General features: G+C 42.7%; 1 protein-coding gene and 1 long non-coding RNA gene across 5 annotated transcripts in view; one reads left to right on the forward strand and one right to left on the reverse strand.

The window, feature by feature from the left end:
* Positions 1–3,726: 3,726 nt before the first annotated feature.
* Positions 3,727–23,663, reverse strand: part of USO1 (USO1 vesicle transport factor) — a 61,097-nt gene continuing 41,160 nt past the window's right edge. For all 4 annotated transcript variants that reach the window (XM_039539220.1, XM_039539223.1, XM_039539221.1 and 1 more), the window contains 11 exons: positions 21,463–21,573; positions 20,269–20,387; positions 19,535–19,716; positions 18,356–18,477; positions 17,830–17,968; positions 13,709–13,875; positions 10,073–10,156; positions 8,929–9,018; positions 6,756–6,857; positions 5,947–6,162; positions 3,727–4,167 (listed from right to left, as the gene is read on the reverse strand). In XM_039539220.1, the coding sequence (XP_039395154.1) occupies positions 4,090–4,167; positions 5,947–6,162; positions 6,756–6,857; positions 8,929–9,018; positions 10,073–10,156; positions 13,709–13,875; positions 17,830–17,968; positions 18,356–18,477; positions 19,535–19,716; positions 20,269–20,387; positions 21,463–21,573 (1,410 nt within the window). In that variant the 3' untranslated portion in view covers positions 3,727–4,089. The remainder of the gene's footprint in view (positions 4,168–5,946; positions 6,163–6,755; positions 6,858–8,928; positions 9,019–10,072; positions 10,157–13,708; positions 13,876–17,829; positions 17,969–18,355; positions 18,478–19,534; positions 19,717–20,268; positions 20,388–21,462; positions 21,574–23,663) is intronic.
* On the forward strand, positions 4,212–8,180 carry LOC120405589. Its single transcript, XR_005598705.1, has 3 exons — positions 4,212–4,505; positions 7,864–7,931; positions 8,137–8,180. It is a non-coding gene; the product is annotated as an uncharacterized LOC120405589 (long non-coding RNA).

Raw genomic sequence — 23,663 nt, forward strand, 5'->3', positions numbered from 1 at the left:
CATCCTTCCTCCGTGACCTGCAGTTAGAGCATTCATGGGCTCTCGTTAACGCTCATTGACCTTTGGTGAGTAGTCTTTCTAAGCAAACTTCAGCCAACCCTCCCTTCGCAGAGATTAAGCAACGTTTTGTTTTCATTAGGCCATACCCTGTCTTATTATTTGAGCTACACCGCTGCTGCCTGTAACTACAGCTCTAGCATCAGTAGCTAGTGAAGCTGGAATTCGAATACCAATGTTGCTATGTGAGAGCTGCCATAGAAAAGCCTAGCTTCCGTGATTTGGCTGGGAAAAGCAAGGTATCATCAACATAGAGCAGACTTAGCCAGGGCAGGGCAGGGCAGCACATGTCCTCAAATCACAGAAATGATGTGGCCTTCTGTGGATAACTCCATTCCACATGGATGATGATCTCTTGCTTTTCTCAGCTGTGGGGGTGGGAAAATGGAGCAGCAGGATAGAGGCGATGTGGGGGGGCAGGTGGGGGTGACACACCCGCCCAGATTTCTGCCTTCCATTTAGCCCAGAGGTTTGCAAACTGTATTTCGTGCCCCTCTAATTTGAAAACCTCTGGGCTAAATGGAAGGCAGGATTCTGTGAGGGCGCACACGTGCGTGCTCGCCCCAGACGCTAAACTGCCTAGTTACGGCTCTGCTGCTGCCCATTGCGGGCTGATCAACTCGCCAACACCGTTAGAAAACAAGGTGTGCTGGTCATTCAGCGCTGGTCATTCAGCGCTGATCAGTTTGCAGATATTGTAAATGGGAGAGAAGTCAGCAGTAAAAGCCTGCCATCATTGAGGCCTGATCAATTTAGTCAACAACATAGATGGCAAACAATTGTGGAGTCACTGCTGATGTTTCAGCGCTCATCCATTTGCAGAGACTGTAAATTGGAATGGAAGTCAGGAGTGACAGTTGACCATTGAGGGCTGATCAATTCGCCAACAGTGCTGATGCAAAGAACTGAGACGTCACGGCGACCACGTAGCGATGATCAGGTTGCTGAGATCGTGAATGGGAAACAATGAGTGACCCTTGAGGGCTGATCATTTTGCCGACAATCAAGTCGGGAGTCGCTGCTTACCATTCATCATTGATCAGTGGTCGTGCTGGTCTTCTGCAGTGCCAAAGTACTCGGTGCCAAGTCTCTAGATAGCTCAGCCAGTGCCACTTTAGAGGAGCTAAATCACTGTCTACCGCTCCTTTCCCCCAATGGTACTGATCTTCCCAAGCCTGTGCCCTTATGCTCTTTAGGCTTACTGGTGGTACTGGTATCTGAGAATCCTGTAGTCTTGGGGGTACCTAGTCGAGGTTGGTGGGTACTGAGGTGGTTGACCTTGTCCAGGACCTCTTTTTCTTGGTTGATTCCCTACTCAAGGGACTTGTAGCCTGCTTTGAGAGGAATCCAAAGATCTCCTCTTTGTAGTCACTGGAAAGTGCTGAGCCGAGGACATTGATGGAATCAGCCTCATCAGGGACTGCTATACGGGGGGAAGGGGTCCTGAGGGCTGGTCTAAGTGAACTTTCCATCATGAGCAGTTGTAATTTTAGTTCACATTTTTTCCTAGCCCTTGATTTTAGTTTGTGGCAAAAAGTGCACTTTTGAGGCACATGTGACTCTTTGAGGCAGCGAATGCAGCAGGAAGGTCCGTCACAAACTGGAATGGCTTCTCAGCCAGAGATCCAACTTTTAAACCTGGGAGAGCCGGGCATACCTTTTTGGGGGGGTTCACTTCCTGAGGGGGGGAAGAAACAAAGAACTAAAGACAGGGAGTTAGCTATTCTAACAAATTAAAGAGGTTTTTTTATTTCTTTTATTTAGAAAAGAATGGGAGTATTAACCCTAACGGAAACTCTATGAACTACGCTATTAATGGAGAAACAAAGAAAGATACAGATAAGGAACGTTGAACTCTGACTCTGCTAGGGCTCTGCCTCAGGCCAAAGGCAGTTGAGAAGGAACTAAGGGAAGTTTGCCCACACAGCGCTATATAGTACCAAGGGAGAGCATAAGATGGGGAAAGTTCATGAGCAGGCCGAACGGCCACCGCTACTTAACATCTCCAACCCGAGGCACAAGAACACGAATATACCTAGAGTGGAGCACCCGTAGAGAGACTACTCGAAGACAAACCACAGCTTTCCTTTGAGCGACACACAGATTTCTGCTCAATTCCACTAGTAGCAGCAAACTGTCAATGGCTGGCCACATTTAAGCTTTCCCAGCTGCTCAGTCTCCATACTGTCTTATACGCCAATATATATATGGCAATCAGAACAATGGCAGGACAAGTCGCTTCTCCCCTGACTAAGAGAGGTGTGGTCATTTTGCACCACTTAAAGGCAAACCACGCTGGCTAGTTAAAGTGAAAGACCCTCCAAGATATGGTACATGGTTTTAGTGAAGGATGTGATAGGGTATTATATATTCTGGGTCAACAGGCTGAAGAATTCATAGTGCAGCCAAGTGTACTTTAAAATGACTACTGAAAAATGCATGAAGCGTCACGCAACCTGAAAACCTTTCACAGAAACTCTCCTTTTTGTCAATACGGCCCAGGACTCTACTCTGCCATGGCCTTTGATCCTTACTCCTCTCCCACAGACTTCAAGGAGTTTTGAGTATAAAGGGATTGCAGGAGCAAACTCTCTTTCTAACTCCTTATTTTAGGATGGTTCCACCTCAACCCATATGTGAACTGTTACCCAGGAGGTAATCAATACATACAAGAGAATTTTAAAATGTTTCTAATATAACCAGCCAGCCATTTTCATTCACTTGTCTAAATCTTACTTGTTTGGCTTATGATATACTGCCCGGGCTATGAAAGCATCTTGGGAGAATCCAAGAGAAACTTCATTCTTACAAGTAGCAAAGAGTCCTGCTTGTAACAGACTAATAGACGTAATGGAGCATGAGCTTTCGTGGGTGAATACCCACTTCGTCGGATGCATGTAGTGGAAATACATTCATTTGTACAAACTGCTAAACAGCTCAAAAAACTCACTCTTCACCATCATCAAGTCAGCTTGACAAGCTACAAAACCAGTACCTTTGCGAGCACCCTTTTAATCTATCCAGCCAGACTGGTGTTTTTAAGCCACTCTGCTTCAAATGAGCAGTAAAATCCACGATTAAAAACAACACAAGAGAATTAAGTGAATGAATACTAAATGGACATATCTATTTTTATTACCAAAACATGAAATTTATGCATTGTGTATTAATTTTGCTCTTTTAAAATCTATTCTCTTATCTACTCTGCACAAGAGCCAATAAATTACATAAATCAGTTGTATTTTCATTTCTTTACTCAAGAATACAAGGAAATCATTTATGATGATCTGGTAGCACATTTAATCTTTCGGATGAGCGGTGTTTGTTTGGTTTTTTAAAAATATGGAGAAGTTCAGCTTAGAAATGCTACCATACCGCTGCAAGTATCTATGCCACTCCCTCCTCATTGTTAGCATAATGGTGCAGTTTCCTTGGGTTTCTTCGCTGAGGTACAGACTGCGGTGCAGCCATTTCAGGTGTCAAGGCACGCGACACTGTTCAGTTCCATTTGTTTTAGTACACATGAACCGGAAGCTGCTGGGTGTGTACAATCCCCAACTCACCCAGCCTCCCCTCCCTGCTCCAACATAACCACTTATTTTAAAGGAACCTATGAGTTCTGATTAGCTCCATGCTGAATGTAGAAGCAATGATTCCATTCAACAGATGTTAAACCAAATACATATGTATTTAATCACCTTAGAGTTCCAAAGAAACATTAAAATGATAGACAAATGCACAGAACTTCTGTAAACGACAATGAACTAAGGCAGTAGCATTGTCACCCTCATGCTTTAAACAGTGTCTAAAGCGGCTTCTAAACGGTTAGAAGTTGGGATGCTTTTGTTTAACTTAACACTGATTTTTGTTTCACCTATGATGGTTTCCAAACACTTCACTTCAGAAAATCAGAACATTATTTTCCCATTCGCTTCCGTAAGTGGATGTTTTACTTTGTAGGTCAACAGCATTAGTTTAAATTTTGAATTACAATGCAACCTCTAATTTTCTCATGGTGACACTAAAGCACTATTAGTCTTCCTCTTCCCCATCCTCTTCTTCATCTTCATCACCTTGGTCTCCAGATTCAATATCATCCTCATCTTCCACCTGAAATAAAAAAAAATCAGGGATTTCTTTTGAGAGAAGCAACATTTGAGAGAAGTGTGAGCCAGAGGCCAAACAAATTGCAAAGTCATGAAAAACAAGCCTAAAGCAAACCTAAAATTACCATACAAATTGCATTTATATCAGTATTTCAACTTCTAGGCATCAGCCATCGTGGATCACCACACTGCTCCCAACATCCAAGCTAAGAAGTCAACTCCAGAGATCAGCGGGTTTTATTTGACTCAGTCCTGAGGAGAGGAAAACTGTTGTCTGGAGTGGAAGCAGGGGATCTGGACACAAAACTTCCCAGAGTTGTCACTTATTTTCTGTGCCCTTGGGTAAGTCTTCCTCTGTGCCTCAGTTTCCCCACCAGTAAAATGAGACTACCTACCATACCGATTGCTGAGACTTAATGTCTGTGCAGTACTTCAAAACCTTCTCAATGAAGCCACTAAGTGTTATGACCTCTTTCGTAACTTGGTGACCCACAAACTTTCCACAGAATGTTGAACGGATCCTCTCTATTTAAACTTGGCCCAGTTTGTAGAAATATTGAACAGAAACGTTTCCACGCATTTCTTTCAAAACTGACTTGAGTTAGGACATTACAAACTGGTGTAGCATGGCCAAGAGGGGTATTATGTGCTACCAAAAGGCTAGTCCCTACATTGAGAGCCCTAGGATTTAGAGACACACATGAAGTAGTTGTATTCAAATAGGAAATCTCACCAAAAGTCACCTGGCCACCACATAAGCAGCAGAGTAAGTGTTACACGTGATCTGATGCACAAGCTCAGTTGTAAATTATGGAGGGGTTTGTGAGAAGCAATGCACCCTGAAAGGGACCAATCTAGCATGTGCACTTGGATTACTATCCTGTAGTACCGCCTGTATCGCTGGGACGTACCCACTCGCAGACGAAGGACAGAATAGCCACGTGTGGTTTTGAAAGAGAGGTTTCTGCACACAAGAGCTACCTGGACCTATTTTCTAGCAAGCATATGATGGCAAAATGCTGAAAGCTACTAGCAGTTATACCTGTCCATGAACCTCCCTGATTATGGTTCTTATAGAACATGCTTGTGAGGAGAAGATAAAAAGATGGGCCTTGCAATGACTCCAGATGGGTAACAAAATCTAGGCTCTGGAGGAGCTGTGGGAGAGGGTGTTTCAAAGCTGAGAGTGTCCCTGTTTATAACTGTGGCAATGTGTCATGGAGAGAGACAGCCAAGCAATCAGGTCCGAAGCCACTGGGCTACGTATGTTAAAACCAACTCATTAAATTCCACATGTAAGAACACTGGAAGCCAGTGCCAAACACAGGGCACTTCTACTCCACTTAATAAGCAGGCTGCAGCTTTTTGAGTTGTAGCTTTTGAATGGTCCATGGGTGGTAGCTATGGAGAATGCAATACAGCCAGCTAACCTCAAGGTGAAACAGGCAGGCAGGGCTGTGGCACGGTCCCTGCATGGAGAGATGGTCTCATGCTCATTGTACCGGGTGCATATGGGGGGCAAAAACACCTACTTTGGGCCCAGTTGATACCCAGTTTGGCCACGATCTAACTGCATCCCTAAGCTGTGCACCTGCTTTACTCATGGCAAACAGGGGATATGTCTAAGTTCTGCCAGCCCTTCTGTCTGCTTCCACAACCACTAGCCTATACAATGTAGACACTGGGAGCGACTGTAGGCAAAGGGAGTAGCTACCGGGCACTCGGTAACAGCTCACTCCAAGCCTTGGATGTTGGAACTGACTTCACTGAACACTTATCTTACCGGTTCCCCAAGCTCCTTGAGCTTGTTCTTTAGTGCAAGTATTTTCTGATCCTGATCAGCGAGAAGCACCAGGAGGTCGTCCTGTTCTTTTTTAGATTCTGCAACTTCTTGTTGGAGTTGGCTCTTCTCATTTTGCAAGACAGCAACTGTACTGTTGACTGAGTCCAGATGCTGCTTTAGCAATGCTTTTTCCTCAGAAAGCGCTTTAGCTTCATTCTGGCAAGAGTCACGAAAATAAGAAAGTCACGAACACCCCCAGCAGTCAGTTCATTCAAGTCACTCAAGTGACCGACCACCACAGCTCAACATTCCTGCCTCCACTTGCCTGGAGCTTCAATTCTACAATCTAATGTCCCTCATCAGCAGTCAGGTCATGTGGAGATAAGGTTAGTGCTCAAACATTAGAGGCCCAAGAGCATTAAATCTTCAATAAAGGCTTGCTGTCCGCCCGTCACTGAAGTTTAAAACTCCCGTTTTCTTAACATGTATTTAACGTCAACTAAAAAGGCCTTTCCTATCCTCAATTGTTTAACTTTCATTTTGACTCTTGAGATCATTTCTCACGCTCTCCAGGCCAAATCTGTCAGGGCAGACAAGAGCCGGATTTCTAATGTGAAAACTCAACAGGAAAAGGCTTAAGATTTTTTGATATAGTAAAAGAAAATCAATTCCCAAAAACTTGAAGCACCCCCAAAAGCTTTCCCCACCTTTGTAGGTCACCTTTAATACTGAAGCACTTCACGAAATTATGACCATAACTGAAAACTGTGTATAGTTATTTCAGGTTTTTTGTTTCGCCAATGACCAACCTTCAATTCTTTTATCTCTTGCAACAATCTGCCCTCCAATTCACTGTTCTTTGCTGCTATTACAGCACCGCTGTCGCCCAGAGCAGGAACCGAAGCTCTATTCTGTGGAGTAGATATTCAGTACCAGGAACAGTTAGTGTTTCAATCATACACACAGTGGTCAATGTAATTTTCACTCATCCAACTGTAGACTTCTTCCCACCATATAGCCAACGTGCTGGAACTGTGTACAACTTGTGCACTCAGATAAAATTAAAGACAGGCTGATGCTCTGAGGGGCGCTATACACTGTCAGACAGATGGAAAGCTCACAAATGGGAACTTGCATATGACACCACTCAAAACAGCAACAGGTTTTGATAAAGCCTGAGAACAGCCAAGATAAAGGGCTTCTGAGATGCAGGCTGGCTGGCATTCCACAAGCACATCCCACAGAGCAGACAGGCCAGGCAGCCATTTTGTTTCTGGCACCAGGCGCTAGCCAGGGTGCTAAGAAGAGCAGGCATTGCTGACAGGAGTTTTTCAGCTCTGAGCTTTTCCCATATGTACGGCTCTCTTGGGAGGAGAGAAAAGTAACTACATGGTTAATACAACAGCAGGGCAGGCAAAATGGGAACAGTGGCCCAATCTGTAAAACCTCCAAACTCTCCTGGAGTTTTGTAAGTTTCACAAGTAGAAGATTTGCTGGTGAAGCCCTATATGATGACAAAGCCAACGCAATTACCTTTTCCAAGGCCAAAGAACTGCCAGTTAAATGTAAAGTATTACACTGTTGTGCCTGCTAGTCTTTTTAAATCTCATTCATAATTACATGTCCACTTTTCTTACACATTTTAAGTAATTATTGCCCACTCAATTGTGTAACAACATTACATCCATTAAACCACACTTAAGTGTCATATAGTGCAGGCAACAGATTCAGGAATAAACACAGTGATGACACTTTTTCTGACCTTGTTATGTACAGTACGAGTTTAAAATATTTCCCCTGGCTTCTTAAATGATACAAGTGTGCAATGGTGTAACACATGCACTGGTTCTGAGAAAGCATATTCCTGCAGCTCTTATTAGGTATCAACTGATAATTGACTGTTATTTATCTCATCAGTATATTGACTGAAATGAGAGAAAAATACGGACTCAGCATTTCACTGAAGTTCACGGAGTTACATCAAGGTAGTGTAAAGAAATATATAATGAATTGTGTCAGATAAATGTATATTAAATAACGTTAGAGAAGTGTGTGTGTATTTGCGTGTGTGTATAATCAACAGTCTTAAGAACATTAAAAGGGAACTTTTCTGCTTTCCGCACGTGTCTTGTTGACACAGCTTTCAAAGGTTGTAAAAAATCAGAAAGTTGGTTTGTGTCTTATCTACAGTGGATTCTTGGACTGTGTAGATAACAGGGCAAAGCAAACCCGACACATGTGTGATTTTCCAGCCACATGCAAACCTCCCTAGGAAAACCGAGTAGGGAGGATGGATATTGACTGAGCAGAACTAGCCAACCCGTAACTCCAAGGCCACGAGAAGAAGATACGTACGAATGAGACAGCTGTTGTCAGAAATAAGGGAATATAAGAAAGCAAGGAAAAGACAGCTGGACTGAGTGAGGAGGAGGATAGTGATCGCTAGAAACAGACAGATAAGGAGGTGCTAATTAAGAGTTTTAGCAAGAGAAGTACAAATCTATCAGTTTAAAAGGATTTTGGGTTACTGTGTGTGACATACATTTAGAACAGAATGTTTATAGATGTTTAATAATCTGCACCTATGTGATGTTAAGAGACAAGAAATAAAGGATGTGTGTTTAACAAAGGGGGTTTGACAACTCAGGATTTACACCAGATCAGACCAGTATGGATGTGATGCCAGAAACAGCCTACCTGTGCCCTAGGAGTAGGCAGTTCATCATTACACTATCCTGCCCTATCTGCTTTACTTATGTTTAGGCTTGATTAAGGTGGTGCTATATTGTCCTAAAACTCAATATTAAAGCTTTAAAATAGTTCAGCTTAGTACCTGTGCTTTTCCCCAGCAGTAGGGCTTGGTTCTGAACAGGCCCTGTACTGTTATGAACGGCGACAAAGTGAAAAGAGTGAAAAACATTTTTCTACAGTTTAATCTATAGGGCAGGATCAGGAAAGGCTGCAAGAGTCCTACTGAGTTACCATTTGTTGTAGCAGCTCCTGTTTCTCAGACTGAAGTTTAGAGATGTCCGAAGACTGTGACTGTATTTGGATCCTCAAGGCTTCTAGTTCCTGTGTCAAAAAAACCCAACAGAATTCAGCTGTTCAATTTCTCTTTGGAAGTAAAAGCTACAAATTATGTACCACGTTATTTTCAAGCTAGTTATGTGAGGCGTGAGAAGCATAGGTGGTGGAACTAGGGGTGCTGCTGCACCCCCTAGCTTGAAGTTGTTTCCATCATATGCACGGTTTACAGTTTGCTTCAATGACTCTCAGCACCCTACTATACAAGTTGTTCCAGCACCTCTGGTGAGAGGCATATTTATCCACCAATATCACTTATCTAGACACGCTGACAGAGTCCTCAAGAGTACCACTCCAGCACCATTAATAACCTCATGTAATTTTAAGTAGCCAAATGTTTTGTATGGAGTGAAAAACTTCTTAGTCATCTATTTGAGACTTTGTTACATTTTTTTTAAGCTTATCAGATCACATCTTCACATCATAACTCTCCTGGCTGCTGGCAATTCTATAGGCATCTTAATTTACATTGCAGAAACCTTCCAATGCAAGTCATCTTAGATAAAGCATTTCTCAATCCAAGTCCTGTACCTATTAATGTGCTTTCTAATCGGGATAAAATTAATAGTGGGATACTTTCAGACATCGCAGATTTCTTAATTCGGTCATTTCCTAATATAGGTGCTCTTTTCCCTGGTGGAAAGGGCTCAGAACACTATGTATTGATAATGCATATCAGGATTTAAGTGATGTTTTCTGTTATGCAACTGCAAATAGGCAGTCCGGCATCTTCAGAATTTCTGTGCAAGTTTCTCCAATGGCATAATTCACCTCAACACAAAAAGTTATTCTGATTCTTTTCAGGACTTATGGTCTCGATGCTCCAGGATTACTAAGAGCAGCTCATAAAGTCTAAATAGTCACACACTTCGGAACCAATCTTACCAGTCAATGAAAACTTGGCCTACAACCATCTCCCCATCCTCTGCTACTACTAGCCATAACAGGCAGCTTTGCCCAATGGATGACTGCACAGAATTACTCCCAAGTTACAAACAAAGGAAGTTTGGACTCAGTATCTGTCAAAGCATCAAGAACTCACCCTATGTAGTTCATTACCATGCTCCAATCCAGCAGTTATCTGTGAGGATTGCTCAGTTGTTCCTGTTTCTGACTGCAAAGACTTCTGCAACACGAGAAAAAGCAACCATGAAACTAGATTTACTAAGCGTTATCTCACGGCTAAAAGGGTTTCTCACCTGTATCTAGAGGAATTCTTTGAGACAGACCTCACACTTTCACACCCACGGTGGATACAGTCGGATTACTAGCACTCGGAGAAGAGAGAGAGAGTGGGCAGGGCGTGCAGTGTGCATCTCAAATGTGGTTACCACCAAGTGACATGCATTAGTTCTTTGAGTGGTCTCTGCAGATGCCCACTCATGGACTTGGGCAAGCAGTGTCCTCTCTCAGGAAGGTGGATCATGACTACTAGAAATACCACTCTGCTACACTGAGCATCATTCTTAGGAACTAGTGTGTTGCTGCCTACAGTGACTCGAGCGTGAGCACTAACCTCAGGGCAGAGTGTTAGGAAGCCAGGCACAAACCCTACATTGGTCGTGTGTTCTATACTTAGATCTCTCCAACCAGTTATCAAGGGTGAACTCCTCAGGCTCTAAATCAGTCTTAACATGGAGTCACACGGCATTTTAAATAAATTCTTCACTCCCCTCCTAAAAGCCATCCCTATATCATTCACTAGGATTTCCTCCTGCTCCACCACTGCCTCTGGAGCAATGACAGGGGCATTCATTTACCACAAATTTTGGCCAATTTAGTTCTATATGGCTGGGAGCCCCACCCACAGTGATGGCAGATCACTGGCCTTTCCTTTTCAGAAAGGGTTTTAAGCCCTAGGCTCCCTTGGCTTTTTTTCTTTTTAATTCAAAGTTGCAGTTAGGTTTATTTTCAATCCCCTCTTCCCACTTAACCTGGGTGATATGGGGATTTCCCTTCCCCTGGGATTTGCACCCTCCCATGGTCCATTGATTCAACATTTTAGCAATTTCTGCAGCCTCTAAAACTGGATTTTTATTTATTTTTTGGTCACATGCTGCCTTTACCTCATCTGTAATACCCCTAACCATTGCTCCTGGGCTGTCAGATCAAACAGTTTTCCATAATCACCTTCAACCCTCACCCCATTATCCATTTTCTCAGAAACTACATTTTATGTACAGATTCCATATGATATTATCAAACATTCTGAGGTTTCTGTACTTTATTCCATTGGTTTCTGGGGTAATCTGAAATCTTTACAATACATTTTCTTTAAATGTCTCGTACACTTTAGCATCTCCCTCCTCCATATCATTCAAACCTGGCGCAGACGAGTTCCCAAATGAATTTTATAAAAAGCTCTCTGAAACTTTAACACCTGGCTCACTGAATATGTTCAATGAGGCCAGGAAAAAGCAGACTCTCCCACCTTCTCTAAGAGAAGATGTAATTTCAGTTATTCCTAAACCTGGGAAAGACCTTGGACTAAATAGTAATTACAGGCCAATTTCTTCAATCAATTGTGATGCTAAGATTTTAGCTAAAACTCTTGCTATGCGACTGGAAAAAGTTCTCACACACATTGTGAATTTATTACACAAACAAATCAGATAAGTGTCCTTTATGGCTCAGATAATTTGCATCAACTAATGGCTATTATTACTGCTTTGAGAGATTCTAAAGAACCCTTAGCTGTCATTTCTTTAGATACCGAAAGGGCCTTTGACCACATAGCAACATTTGTATTTATAGACTCAGACTTTAAGGTCAGAAGGGACCATTCTGATCATCTAGCCTGACCTCCTGCACAATGCAGGCCACAGAATCTCACCCACCCACTCCTGTTACTAACCCCTAACCTATGTCTGAGTTACTGAAGTCCTCAAACCATGGTTTAAAGACCTCAAAGTGCAGAGAATCCTCCAGCAAGTGACCCATGCCCCATGCTGCAGAGGAAGGTGAAAAACCTCCAGAGCCTCTGCCAACCTGCCCTGGAGGAAAATGCCTTCCCGACCCCAAATATGGCAATCAGTTAAATCCTGAGCATGTGGGCAAGACTCACCAGCCAGCACCCAGGAAAGAATTCTCTGTAGTAACTCAGATCCCACCTCATCTAACATCTCATCACAAACCACTGGGCCTATTTACATGCTAATAATCAAAGATCAATTAATTGCCAAAATTAGGCTATCCCATCATACCATCCCCTCCATAAACTTATCAAACTTAGTCTTGAAGCCAGATGTGTCTTTTGCCCCCACCGCTGCCCTTGGAAGGCTGTTCCAGAACTTCACTCCTCTAATGGTTAGAAACCTTCATCTAATTTCAAGTCTAAACTTCCTAGTGTCCAGTTTATATCCATTTGTTCTTGTGTCCACATTGGTACTAAGCTTAAATAATTCCTCTCCCTCCCTAATATTTATCCCTCTGATATATTTATAAAGAGCAATCATATCTCCCCTCAGCCTTCTTTTGGTTAGGCTAAACAAGCCAAGCTCTTTGAGTCTCCTTTCATAAGACAGGTTTTCCATTCCTCGGATCATCCTAGTAGCCCTTCTCTAGACCTGTTCCAGTTTGAATTCATGCTTCTTAAACATGGGAGACCAGAACTGAACACAATATTCCACAATATTTGGTAAACAATGTATGACATGGATTAAGCCTTTATACTCTACCTCAGCTTCCAGGGTAGTTACCAAAGCTATTGTTTCTGTCCATTTTCCATTACCCGCAGGTATGAAGCAGGACTGCCCCTTTCTCCTCTTCTGTTTGATTTACCTCTAGAACCTTTAGCCATCGCTATCCGAGCAAATCAGCATATTCACGGTATCAAGGTGGGCCAACAGAGCACAGACGTATCCTCTATGCGGATGATACTCTTGTGTTTGTAGCTAAGCCCAAGGTCAGCATTTCTAACCTGGATTTACTTGGCCAGTGGTAGCCTTTTACCATTTTCTGGCCCCCCAAAATTGCCAAAGATTGATAATTTAAGAGTTCCTTGGAATAGGAATTTGGAAACACAACTACCTCCAACCCAATGGAATACAATTATATTTGTGATAAGGAGTCCTGGGGTACAACCTGGAACTGTGGGACCGCTGTGCCCATATCATATCAAAAGGGTGAGTATCATACCACGCATCACAATGAGATCACAATGGTGAACACGGTGATCCCAGGGTGCTATTTTGAGATACAGAGATACAATTTGGCAGTGTAGTAGGTTTGGATACACAAACTCTCACCCACAGTTTGAGGCAGAAAAACTCTGTGCAGACAACTCAAGCCATGTTGGCTGTAATCAGAGGTTAACTGGTTATAACAAACCATTAAAAGCAACAAAGAATCCTGTGGCACTATAGAGAGACACAGGCGTTGCAGCATGAGCTTTTTTTTGTGGTGAATCCCACTTCTCTTCAGATGAGAGAGTAATTAATTTCACACACATCTGAGAAGAAAGATAGTATGCACAACGCTTGTCTGCTCTGTTAATCTATAAGGTGCCACTTTGCTTTTATGCTACCAGACTAACACGGCTACCCCTCTGATACTTAACAAACCATTGTCTTTCTAGTGCTGACAGGGCTGTAGCGAAGAATTTCTAGCCTCATGAAGATAATATTTTTAAGAAGCTCTGCAACTGTGAACTGAAAGCCCTTCTGAAGCAGTCACTTACCACCATGTTTTCAATCACAGAATCCTTTTCTCTCAGCTGTCCCTGTAGCACTTCATGCTTATTTTTCAATTCTTCTATCTCCTGTCGCAATTTGCTGATTTCTTCTGGCTGAATGCCATTCATCTGAAGCATATCGCTGTGGGAACTGTGATGCTGATTGTCCTTTCCTAATGGTCAGATATTTGAAAATTAGTATGAAACTTAATAGCACGGGTTTTGTTTACACATTTACTACATTCACACGAGTTATCTTCTACAGTAATTTGCTTCCCCCCATATAAAGAAATGGAATTACAAATTATTCAAGATTAAAAGATTATATTCTACCGTGTTCAAAAATCTACCCCCAAACACACGTGTATGAACTTCAGAAACTTGCCATTCCTTTAAAAAAAGAGAAAGTGTGTGTGGTTGTTTCTGCCTGCTCAACCAATGAAAGAGTGAAGAGTCCAAGTGTAGGACGGTAGGGGTAGGTCTACATTTCACCACAAACATCCCAGTGCAGAAAACTATATTCCAGTTCACTCTGTGTTTGGACCTAAACGCACACATTTTAAAATTCATTTCTGTTTCGACAGACATAAGGAATGTGTTATCCTAGGCTCAAGATGCCTTACCAGGTAACAACACTCACATCAAGAATATGAACGTAAAATTAAACAACCCCCTACATAAAATCAGCCTGTTCACAGACCTGGAGCGCCTGCCTAATCCCTCCATCCCAGCACGAAAAATCCAGAATATCCAGACCTCCAAACCCTACACAGACCCCTGAGCCTCAGCCCAAATACATGGGATTTGCAGCCTGTCCTTAAGGTTAACAGATATGGGCTATTTTGGATCAATGGAGGGAGGGGCACTCAGACAGCGTCCAAGAGCAGTTCCCTTATATGCCAAGGAAAACGGGAATGCAGGACCTTGGAACACGGACATGGGCCCCGTGTGGCCTCATGCTTTGCCCACTTGGAGCGGTGGTGGTAGGGCGGCAGCACACGGCTCCCTTCTCTCCTCAGGTGCGACAGTGGGATCAGGGAAGAGGTCCGCCACTTACCCCCGTAGCTGGGGTTTATCTGCATGTGGCCCAAGCCCACTGCCCTCGATTCTCTGCTGGGATGGCAAAGGCAGGGCCTTTATCGTCCCATTAAGATCCATGGGGCAGTTCATGCCTTTCAGGGCTACTGTTTCACGAGCCGACAGGCGCAGGCACACATCGCTGTATGCTCCACGCTCTGCCCAGTCTTCAGCTTTTCTTCACAACAGTTACTGCTACAAACATACGTTAATGACGAACGCTTCAGATTCTGATGTGCTCAGATAACTGCAGGGGCTGGATCCCAAGGCGCAGGCCTATTGTGTCTGCCTTACCCTGCCTTGCCAAGGAAACTAGCATGAGTGCCTGCACTGAGCTCAGCTGCAGCAGTATGACAGGGAAGAGCCTGAGAGTCTGCCTCTCTGCAGTCTCGTTGGCTTTGGCCTACACCATAAACCGCAGCTAGGCATCCACAGCGACCAATGTAGATTCCTGAGCACTGGTATCATATACTCAGGGCTAACAGTACACAGCAGGTAACCTTTTCTCAAGTGACTTAGGAGCCCAGGTCCCACTGAAAGTCAGTGGTATCTAGGTGCTTACATCACACTGATGAATTTTATAAGCTTCATCTGTATAGAATACATTAGGTCATTCATGGAGCAAATTTTCATTGTGCAACCCAATGATAGAACATTTTCATCCTGAAACATCTCTAAAATCACAAGTGTGTATTCACAGAAATGTAGGGCTGGAAGGACCTCGAGAGGTCATCTAGTCCAGACCCAAATGTTGAGGCAGGACCAAGAATACCTAGTCCATCCCTTACAGACATTTGTCCAACCTGTTCTTATAAACCTCCAATGATGGGATTCCAAAACCTCCTTTGGAAGCCTATTCCAGAGCTTAACTACTTTTACAGTTAGAAAGTGTTTCCTAAAAGCTAAATTAAATCTGTCCCACTGCAGATTAAGCAGAATACTTCTTGTCCTACCTTCAGTGGACATGGACAACAATTAATCACCATGCTCTTAACAGGCCACAACATATATGAACACTGTTGACAAGTTCCCCCTTCAGTCTTCTTTTCCCAAGACTAAACACGACCTATTTGTTTATCCTTTCCTCATAGGTCAGATTTTCTGGACCTTTCAGAATTTTTCTTGCTCTCCTCTAGACTCTCTCCTGCTTGTCCACATCCTTCTTAAAGTGTGTCCAGTTTTTGACACCACAATATTCTAGGCTGAGGTGTCACTGGTGCCAAGTATAGGGGAACAATTACCACCCGGGTCTTACATGTGACACTCCTGTTAATACACCCAAGAATGATATTAGCCTTGTTCGTTGCTGTCTCATTCAATGTGTGACCTCCTCTGCCCCCCGTCCCCCAGAACCTTTTAGTCCCCATTTTGTTGTGCATTTGATTTTTCCTCCCTAAGTGAAGTACTTTGGGCTTGTGTTCATTTAATTTCATCTTGTTGCTTTCAGACCAATTATCTAATTTGTCAAGATCACTTTGAATTCTAATCCCGTCCTACAAAGTGCTTGCAATCCCATACAGTTCCGTCACCCTTGTTAATATCTATTGTGTTGAAGCAAAATAGGTATTAAACATCCCAGCCTTCCTGATGTCATGCATTAGTAGCTCTCCTTCCCCATTAAGTAGTGGACCTACACTTTCCTTCATCTTTCTCTTGCTCCTAATGTATTTACAGAACCTCTTCTTAAAGACTTTTATGTTCCTTGCTAGGTGTAACTCATTTTGTGCTTTAGCCTCTCTGATTTTGTCCCTCCCTGCGTGCACTATTCTTTTCTACTCATCCTTACCAATTTTTCCACATTTCCACTCTTTCTAGGATTCTGCTGAAGCCATTAGGCCAGTCTCTAGTAAGAAAAGGCTTGCTGTAGCACTGCGAGACTCTCATTTCCCAATCCATAACCCACTGCCACCCAAAATGGGCTACGATTCAATACCAGAATGTGGTAACGAGGCCTATAACTGATTTTTTTTTTACACACAAAATCATTAGAATTCTTGTATATCTCATAACGAACAAGTAAATTTTATTATGCTTGACATGGCAAGCAGACAGAATCCATATAGCAGTACAGTATCTTGCTAGTTTGTTAGACTGGGTTAGCTGCTTTGGGTCTCCCTATAGTCATGAGTGAGATTTTACTGTACACAATGCCCCATTTTTTGCTCTTTTACAGCAGTGACGGCAGAATCCATGCATAGTTGGGCAATTTGGCTGCAAAATGCAACCTTTTGTGTTCTCAGAAAAGTTTCTAGCCTCTGATTGCCAAGGCTGGCTTCCAAATGTGAACCAATATGGTGTTTTCTTCCTGCAACGCCAAACATCCAGAACAATAGCTCTGACAAGTATGGACTACTCCATTCATTTCAAAGGGACATCAACTGTGAAACCTAAGGACACCTGAAACTGGTGGCACTTCACTACTGATCATTAAGCAGGAGCCTCCAGTTCGTGTACTTTTTCTGAAACCGCATCCAACAGGAATGCAGGAGCAGCAAAGCAGCTAGCTGCTGACTCCTCCATCTTTGTCTAACATGTTTAGACAGTACAGTGAGAAGAACCATAGAAGTCAGAATTCAATGAATGGCAAGGCGGAGGGAAAAGGACGTTTCCTCACCCTGTTTCCTAAATCTGAACCTGCTGAGTGCTCACCTCTCAAGCTGCTCTGCCTCTTCCCAGACCACTGCAGCTAAAACTGCCAGTTTCCCTTTTTCTAATGCACATCAGTTGTCCATACAAAATAGTCCATCACCAATAACTGAAAGTTTGGAGGCAGTATAAAAAAAATGTAGGCATTGATATTTTTATCTAATTTAATAAATTAGATACTGGTAGAAATACTGTTCCAGTTGCATTCTTTTTTAATGCTAGAAAATAAGTCCTGTTTTTTCATTTGTGTGAATTCTAGTGTGCTGCAGAATTTAGGACCACACGCTGCTAAAACTGGAAAGGATTGGTTTCTGCAGAATTTAGATTGCTTGCCATGGGCTGCACAGAGAACTGGACGCATGCTATGAAGCAAGGATAGATTTCAGTGTTTTTGTGAAGTATACCTAGCTGTACTTTAAGGAGATTATACTGGTCCTTGTGCTGCTGGATTTGAGACATTTGCTGCGTAACTGCTGTCTGAAGCTGTTCGTTCTGGGATTTTAAAGTATTAACTTTCTGCTTTAACTCTTCAAGCTGCTGATCCTGTGAAAGAAAAGAAAATTGGAATTCTGCTTAATTACTTGTGGAAAATGAATCAATGGGGAGACAAGCTGCTAAGCAATAAAATCAATGCAGTAGAGTCAAGATATTTACTCAGCCTACAAAAGATATTTTGCATGTGCAGCGCCTGTATCTTGTGAACTGCTTATCTGCGCAGGTAAGTTTCCAAATTTGTTATGGGCAAGGCTGATAGCACTGCTTATTATTAAGGTGCCTGACACTTCCCCAAGTTATCTGAGCTGGGAAGCCTCTTCCATGTTTTGTAATATCTGGTCTGGAATTCCATTCCAGCATCCCCAAAAGCCAGTTACTATGATTTTCCCCCAACAGTACACGTGACTGTAGGTGTCTGCTACAGCTTGTAGTTACCTGCTCTCTAATGACTTTTTTATAGTGAGTCACAATGTTGTCATGCTGTTCCAACGTCTTCTTCACCTCCTCTTCCTGTTTGTCTTCTTCACTAGACTTGTAAATAGCTTTAGTTATGATACCTGTCAAAAAAAATAGTGTATTCGTTATTCAGAACACAGCTCATGCATTCATATTCTCACAGCCTCCTCAGCTTAGATAATCGTCTTGCGCCAGAGAGAATCTATCTGTTTTTAAACAAGTTATTAGTCATCCATGCTGATTTAAATGACTAGATGTCAAACTAGTTCTTAGAAGCTGACTTCAGGAGGTTGTATCAACAACTGGGAAAAGTTTATCCATTAAAGTTTCAACAGCCTCACTTTTCCATTAAGGACCCATAACGTTCGCAATTCACATTTTTTAAGGTTCCACAACCTGGTTATTTCTAGTGTAAAAAATAACATTCGTGATCACATCTTTTAGAAGTTCTTTATTCATTGCAGAAGGGGCACACACATCCAGTTCCTTTTCACTTCATCTATAAGGAAGCTGGAGAAATGATGCACTATAATCAGAAGTAGCGCTTGTGAAGTGAATTCTTGTATACTATGATTTTATTGGGGGGGGGGCAGGGTGCCACCTTCTCGTGCATCATCTTCGAGTACAGACCTGATGGCACTATATAAGCACAAGTTCAAAAATTTGCCATTACTAATAGCCTAATCAATAACATGCACAAACAGCCAACTGACTTAACAGTGTGAAGAAGCCTGATTAAGTACAAAACCCAACACTGCATGAGGAGCAGTCATATAAAACATCTGAACTGCAAGCCATGGTGTATTGTAACCCATATCCATGATTACAGTACAATCCTTCATACCACTTACAGATTTTTAGGTTTCATCGTATGACCTGGAATGGGTTACCTAGGGAGGTGGTGGAATCTTCTTCCTTAGAGGTTTTTAAGGCCCAGCTTGAAAAAGCCCTGGCTGGGATGATTTAATTGGGAACTGGTCCTGCTTTGAGCAGGGGGTTGGACTAGATACCTCCTGAGGTCCTTTCCAACCCTGATATTCTATGATTCTATGACCTTTAAAAATCTAAATTCGGAATGGGTGGTAATTCAATCATGGCAATCTGAAGTGTACAGCAAGTGACAGTACAAAAAAAAAAAAAGAGTGTAACATATCTCACCCTCCAATTCCTTTACCAGTTTAGTAAATTCGTGATCAAACATCATGTGGTCTGGGCTAGAAAAACTAGGCTGAGGTTTCTGAGCAGCTCTGGAATACAGTTCATGTTTGCTAATGAAACCTAGTTTCTCGATGAAGTTCTCCTTGCCAATCCTCTTCTCTATCAGCTGTTTTAGTTTCTCTCTAAAAGAAAAAGATGTAGTTAGTATGGCACATCAGGCAAGACTGTGCCTAGAGAAGGAAAACCAAAAAAAACGGAGAGCAGTGAAACATCACCCTTTTTACTTCCCCTCCAAAGGTACTTTTGTTGGTCAGGAAATTATCTGTAACAATTCCTTTTTCCCCTGTGAAACATTCAGACTTTTCTTGGCACTGGAAAGCTGATTGTTCCCCGTCTGCAACTACCAGCTGTTCACATGCCACAGGTGAAAGGAGAACTGTATTTCTTGGTAAGAATGGCTCAGATGCTTTGCACTGTCTAAAGGCTGTATCAATGACTTTTTCCAGCTGATTAGCATGGAGAAACCATCTCACATTTTCTAGCCATATGTTTCCCTCCTGTAAGGAATAAATTAAAAGCAGGGGGCTAGAGGGGTTGTTAAAGTAAGAATATCAATAATATAGGTTGTGTTGTCTTTCATTTAGAAACTTCTTCCTAGTTTAGGTACAGCTGATAGCCTGCACACAAACTTTCACCTCCCCTAAAGCATTCAGTTAGTCCTGCACCATACTTACTTCCTACAATTTTCGAGGGAATTGTCATTGTAATAAATGCAAATTCCCAGCAAAAGCGCACACAGGCCTTGAACTAACTGCTCCTCTTCTCCAAGGTTTTCGGCTATCTGCCCAGTGAGCTGGAACATTTGCTAAGGAAGTTTAAACATTTCACGAGCAGAATATACAAAACAAATCTTTTCCCTTTCAACACGTAATCTCAGCCTAAACTTATTGCATCTTAAACAAACATGTAAAACCAATTTCTTTACCCATTAAAACCATAAGCTTAATTAGTAATATTAGTTTGCCACATCAAATGAAACTGCTCATACATTTAGTTTAAGGGATTTATACAATGTGTATATATATTGCTATTCGAGATAACTCAATGTAATATTTAAAAGGGTTCTCTGTACCCAAACCCAGCTCTCTTCCATATGTTAATCGTGAAAGTTTTTTGAAGGCACTGTCTACCACTAGCCAGTATATGATGCTTAACAGCTGTCAATTGGATTAAGTTCCTCTTCAGAGAAGTATATTTATCATTACAATTCATTGAGATTAAGACATATTTTCCCATTTCTGTGAGATTACACATGTGAGATTCTTCATACTGAAACTCCATGAGTTTATCTGCAGTGACACACACTACAGGCATATCCACACTGAAATCAAGGTGTGCTAGCAGCTTGCAGAGGCATACCCATGGCAGCTTGAATCTAGCAAACAGCTAAAAACAGCATTGAGGACACGGCGGCACGGATCCCAGCACCGTCTAGGAATGCAAATATGTACCCAGGGTCCTGAGCAGGCTTGTATACCGCGCACTGAAGTCTGTGCCTCCCCTTCTTCATTGCTGTTTTTGGCATACTAGCTAAATCAAAGCCAACGTGGGTATTCCTACCCAAGCTGCAATCACGCCAATTGCAATGCACATGTACCCGAAATTTGCAAAACTGCCCAAAAGCTTCTCCAAGCAACAGTTACCTGTGCTCAGAGGAAATACATGCCATGTCTTTTCAAATTCACAGACTTGATTATGCTTTGGTGAGTGTTTACATGTTAACATAAAAGGGACACTGCCTCTTTAAGCCCCACACCTACTATCCTTAAATATTCTGCAGCATTCCTGCAAATTTATCTGCATTTTTAATATTAAAAATATTTTTTTTCCATTCAAACTCCTGTATTCAGTAAACATTTCAAGGATACAAATGGAATATTGGCGGAGTTGTGGAGAAAGTGTGTGACAGCAATTGGACAATCGCTTAACCAGGTACAAAGCAGCATTAATAATCCAACTCTTGTCTGCACTTTGCTGCCCTGAAATGGAAAAGCTGGCATTAATTTCTTCATATATAGCGTTCAATGAAGTGCTTTAGAGGCTGTATTTACTTCAGAACCCACCCACTTTCAACTTTAAGGATAAAAAAAGGAAGTCAAGGCTTCCAAAAATACACATTAACTAGCTATACTTAACGTCGCTTTAGTGCTTTGATGGAAAGGATTCACAGAAGTCTAGCAGTCTTCAATGTATGTCAAACCAAGATAGATGCAAGGTGTGACTCAACACAAATTAGTATTGGAACAAAATCATGACAAGTTAGTTTGCCTTTATAATTAATGCTGGGATAACAATATTGTTAAGTGGCAAAAAATGCATGCAAAACCTTCTGGGGGAAATGCTGCATAAAGTGCACAATTAGCACAAATCAGCTGCAAACTTTTAAAGTGCCCCAGCACTAATACGCTGTCTTCATTTGCTGCAAATATAACGTATACCCACTACTGACATATTGTACCACCGGTTGAGACTTTATTTCAACGAGAAAACGGATTGCTACATGGCAGTTTCTTTGGTGATACAGTAATACACAAGGTAAACCAGACACAAGTGGACTATTCTAAATGCTGCCATCTTGTCTTTCAATTTAGTGTGCTGGAAAATTAGTTTTCTTCTGAAGGTTATTCAAATTAATACACAAGAAATGTGTGAAATACTGTTCAAGATTTTATTAAATCATTTAAAGTGTTTTAAATCCACACAATTAGGCCAGAAGGTACCTTGGACAATGGTTTTGAGCTGTTCGTTATGTACATTTTGGTCCTTTTAAGCAGATGTTTTGTTTATTTAATTTAAGATTTATCCAGGGCGGTTGCCTAGGGTGCTAGGATTTGGGGGGCACCATTTTCTTCGGCAGTGACCGCGGCGGCCGGATCTTCGGCGGCCCCGGTTGCCGCCGGTATTTAGGCGGAGGGAGCTGGGGCAGGGGAGCGCGGGGAGGACCACCTGCAGCAAGTAGGGGGGGGCGGCACGCAGAGGAACTCCCCACCCCAGCTCACCTCTGCTTCACCTCCTCCCCGAGCACGCTGTGGCTGCTTCACTTCTCTCACCTCTCAGGCTTGCGGTGCCTAAGCTGATTGGCACCGCAAGCCTGGGAGGCGGGAGAAATGAAGCAGCGACAGCGTGCTCGGGGTGGAGGCGGAGCAGGGGTGAGCTGGGGTAGTGGGGTGCCTCAGGGCGGAGGGTGGGGAGCTGCCGCAAGGGGGGCGCCTCAAGGCGGAGGGGGGGAGCTGCCGCGGGAGGGGAAGAGGGCGCAAGGTGGAAGTTTCGCCTAGGGCGCGAAACATCCTTGCACCGGCCCTAGATTTATCTAGTATTAAGCCTCAGTTTGCATCAACTAGCTGAGCCACACATTTTCCAGGCCTATAAAATATAACCATTTGCAGAATTCTCTGTTGTCTATACCTATACTGGCTAATTCTCCAGGCTCCTGAAAACGAAAATGCCCTGGGAAGTGGCATTAAGGCAGGCATGCATCTTGAGATGAAAGTCAAACGTCTGACACAACAACCAAGCAAAAGTTCTCCAGCTCCCACAAAAAAGCTTCAAATAAGCACGTCGTACATCAAAGAAAGTAACAAAGCGTTAAAAGCCAGACTCTGGAGAGCAAACTGGGGCATATACAAGGGCTTTGATCTACCTAAGAGATTAAAGCAGAACATACTCTGGAGGGGGTGGTCACAAGAGATTCAAGGCACTGGAGAAAAGAGTTACATTTGGCCAACCCCAAAGGAGTCCTTAGTTAAGTCTATGCTGCATTTCTACTTTTTAATTCTGTGTTTCAAGCCACTTGAAGTTTTGCTTGACTTTCATTTCACTCCATCCTCCACTCTGATGTTCACTGTGCTTAAATACTGGAGACTGCGTTGCTTTGAGCCCTAAATGAGCATGACAAAAAACAAGCCCTTAAAGTAAGTCTTGATCTGCCTTTAAGAACAGCCATGCAGAGCAGCAGCAGTCAGAAGGAAGGCGGGAGGGCAGGCTCCCAGCTGCTGCGTCTGCCTCCAGCACCAAAGTGGGTCACTAAAGGTGATATCAAAGTTACCACAGAAGGAAACTAAGATCAGAA

Source organism: Mauremys reevesii, linkage group 5 (genome assembly GCF_016161935.1).
Source record: "Mauremys reevesii isolate NIE-2019 linkage group 5, ASM1616193v1, whole genome shotgun sequence".
Lineage (NCBI taxonomy): Eukaryota > Metazoa > Chordata > Testudines > Geoemydidae > Mauremys > Mauremys reevesii.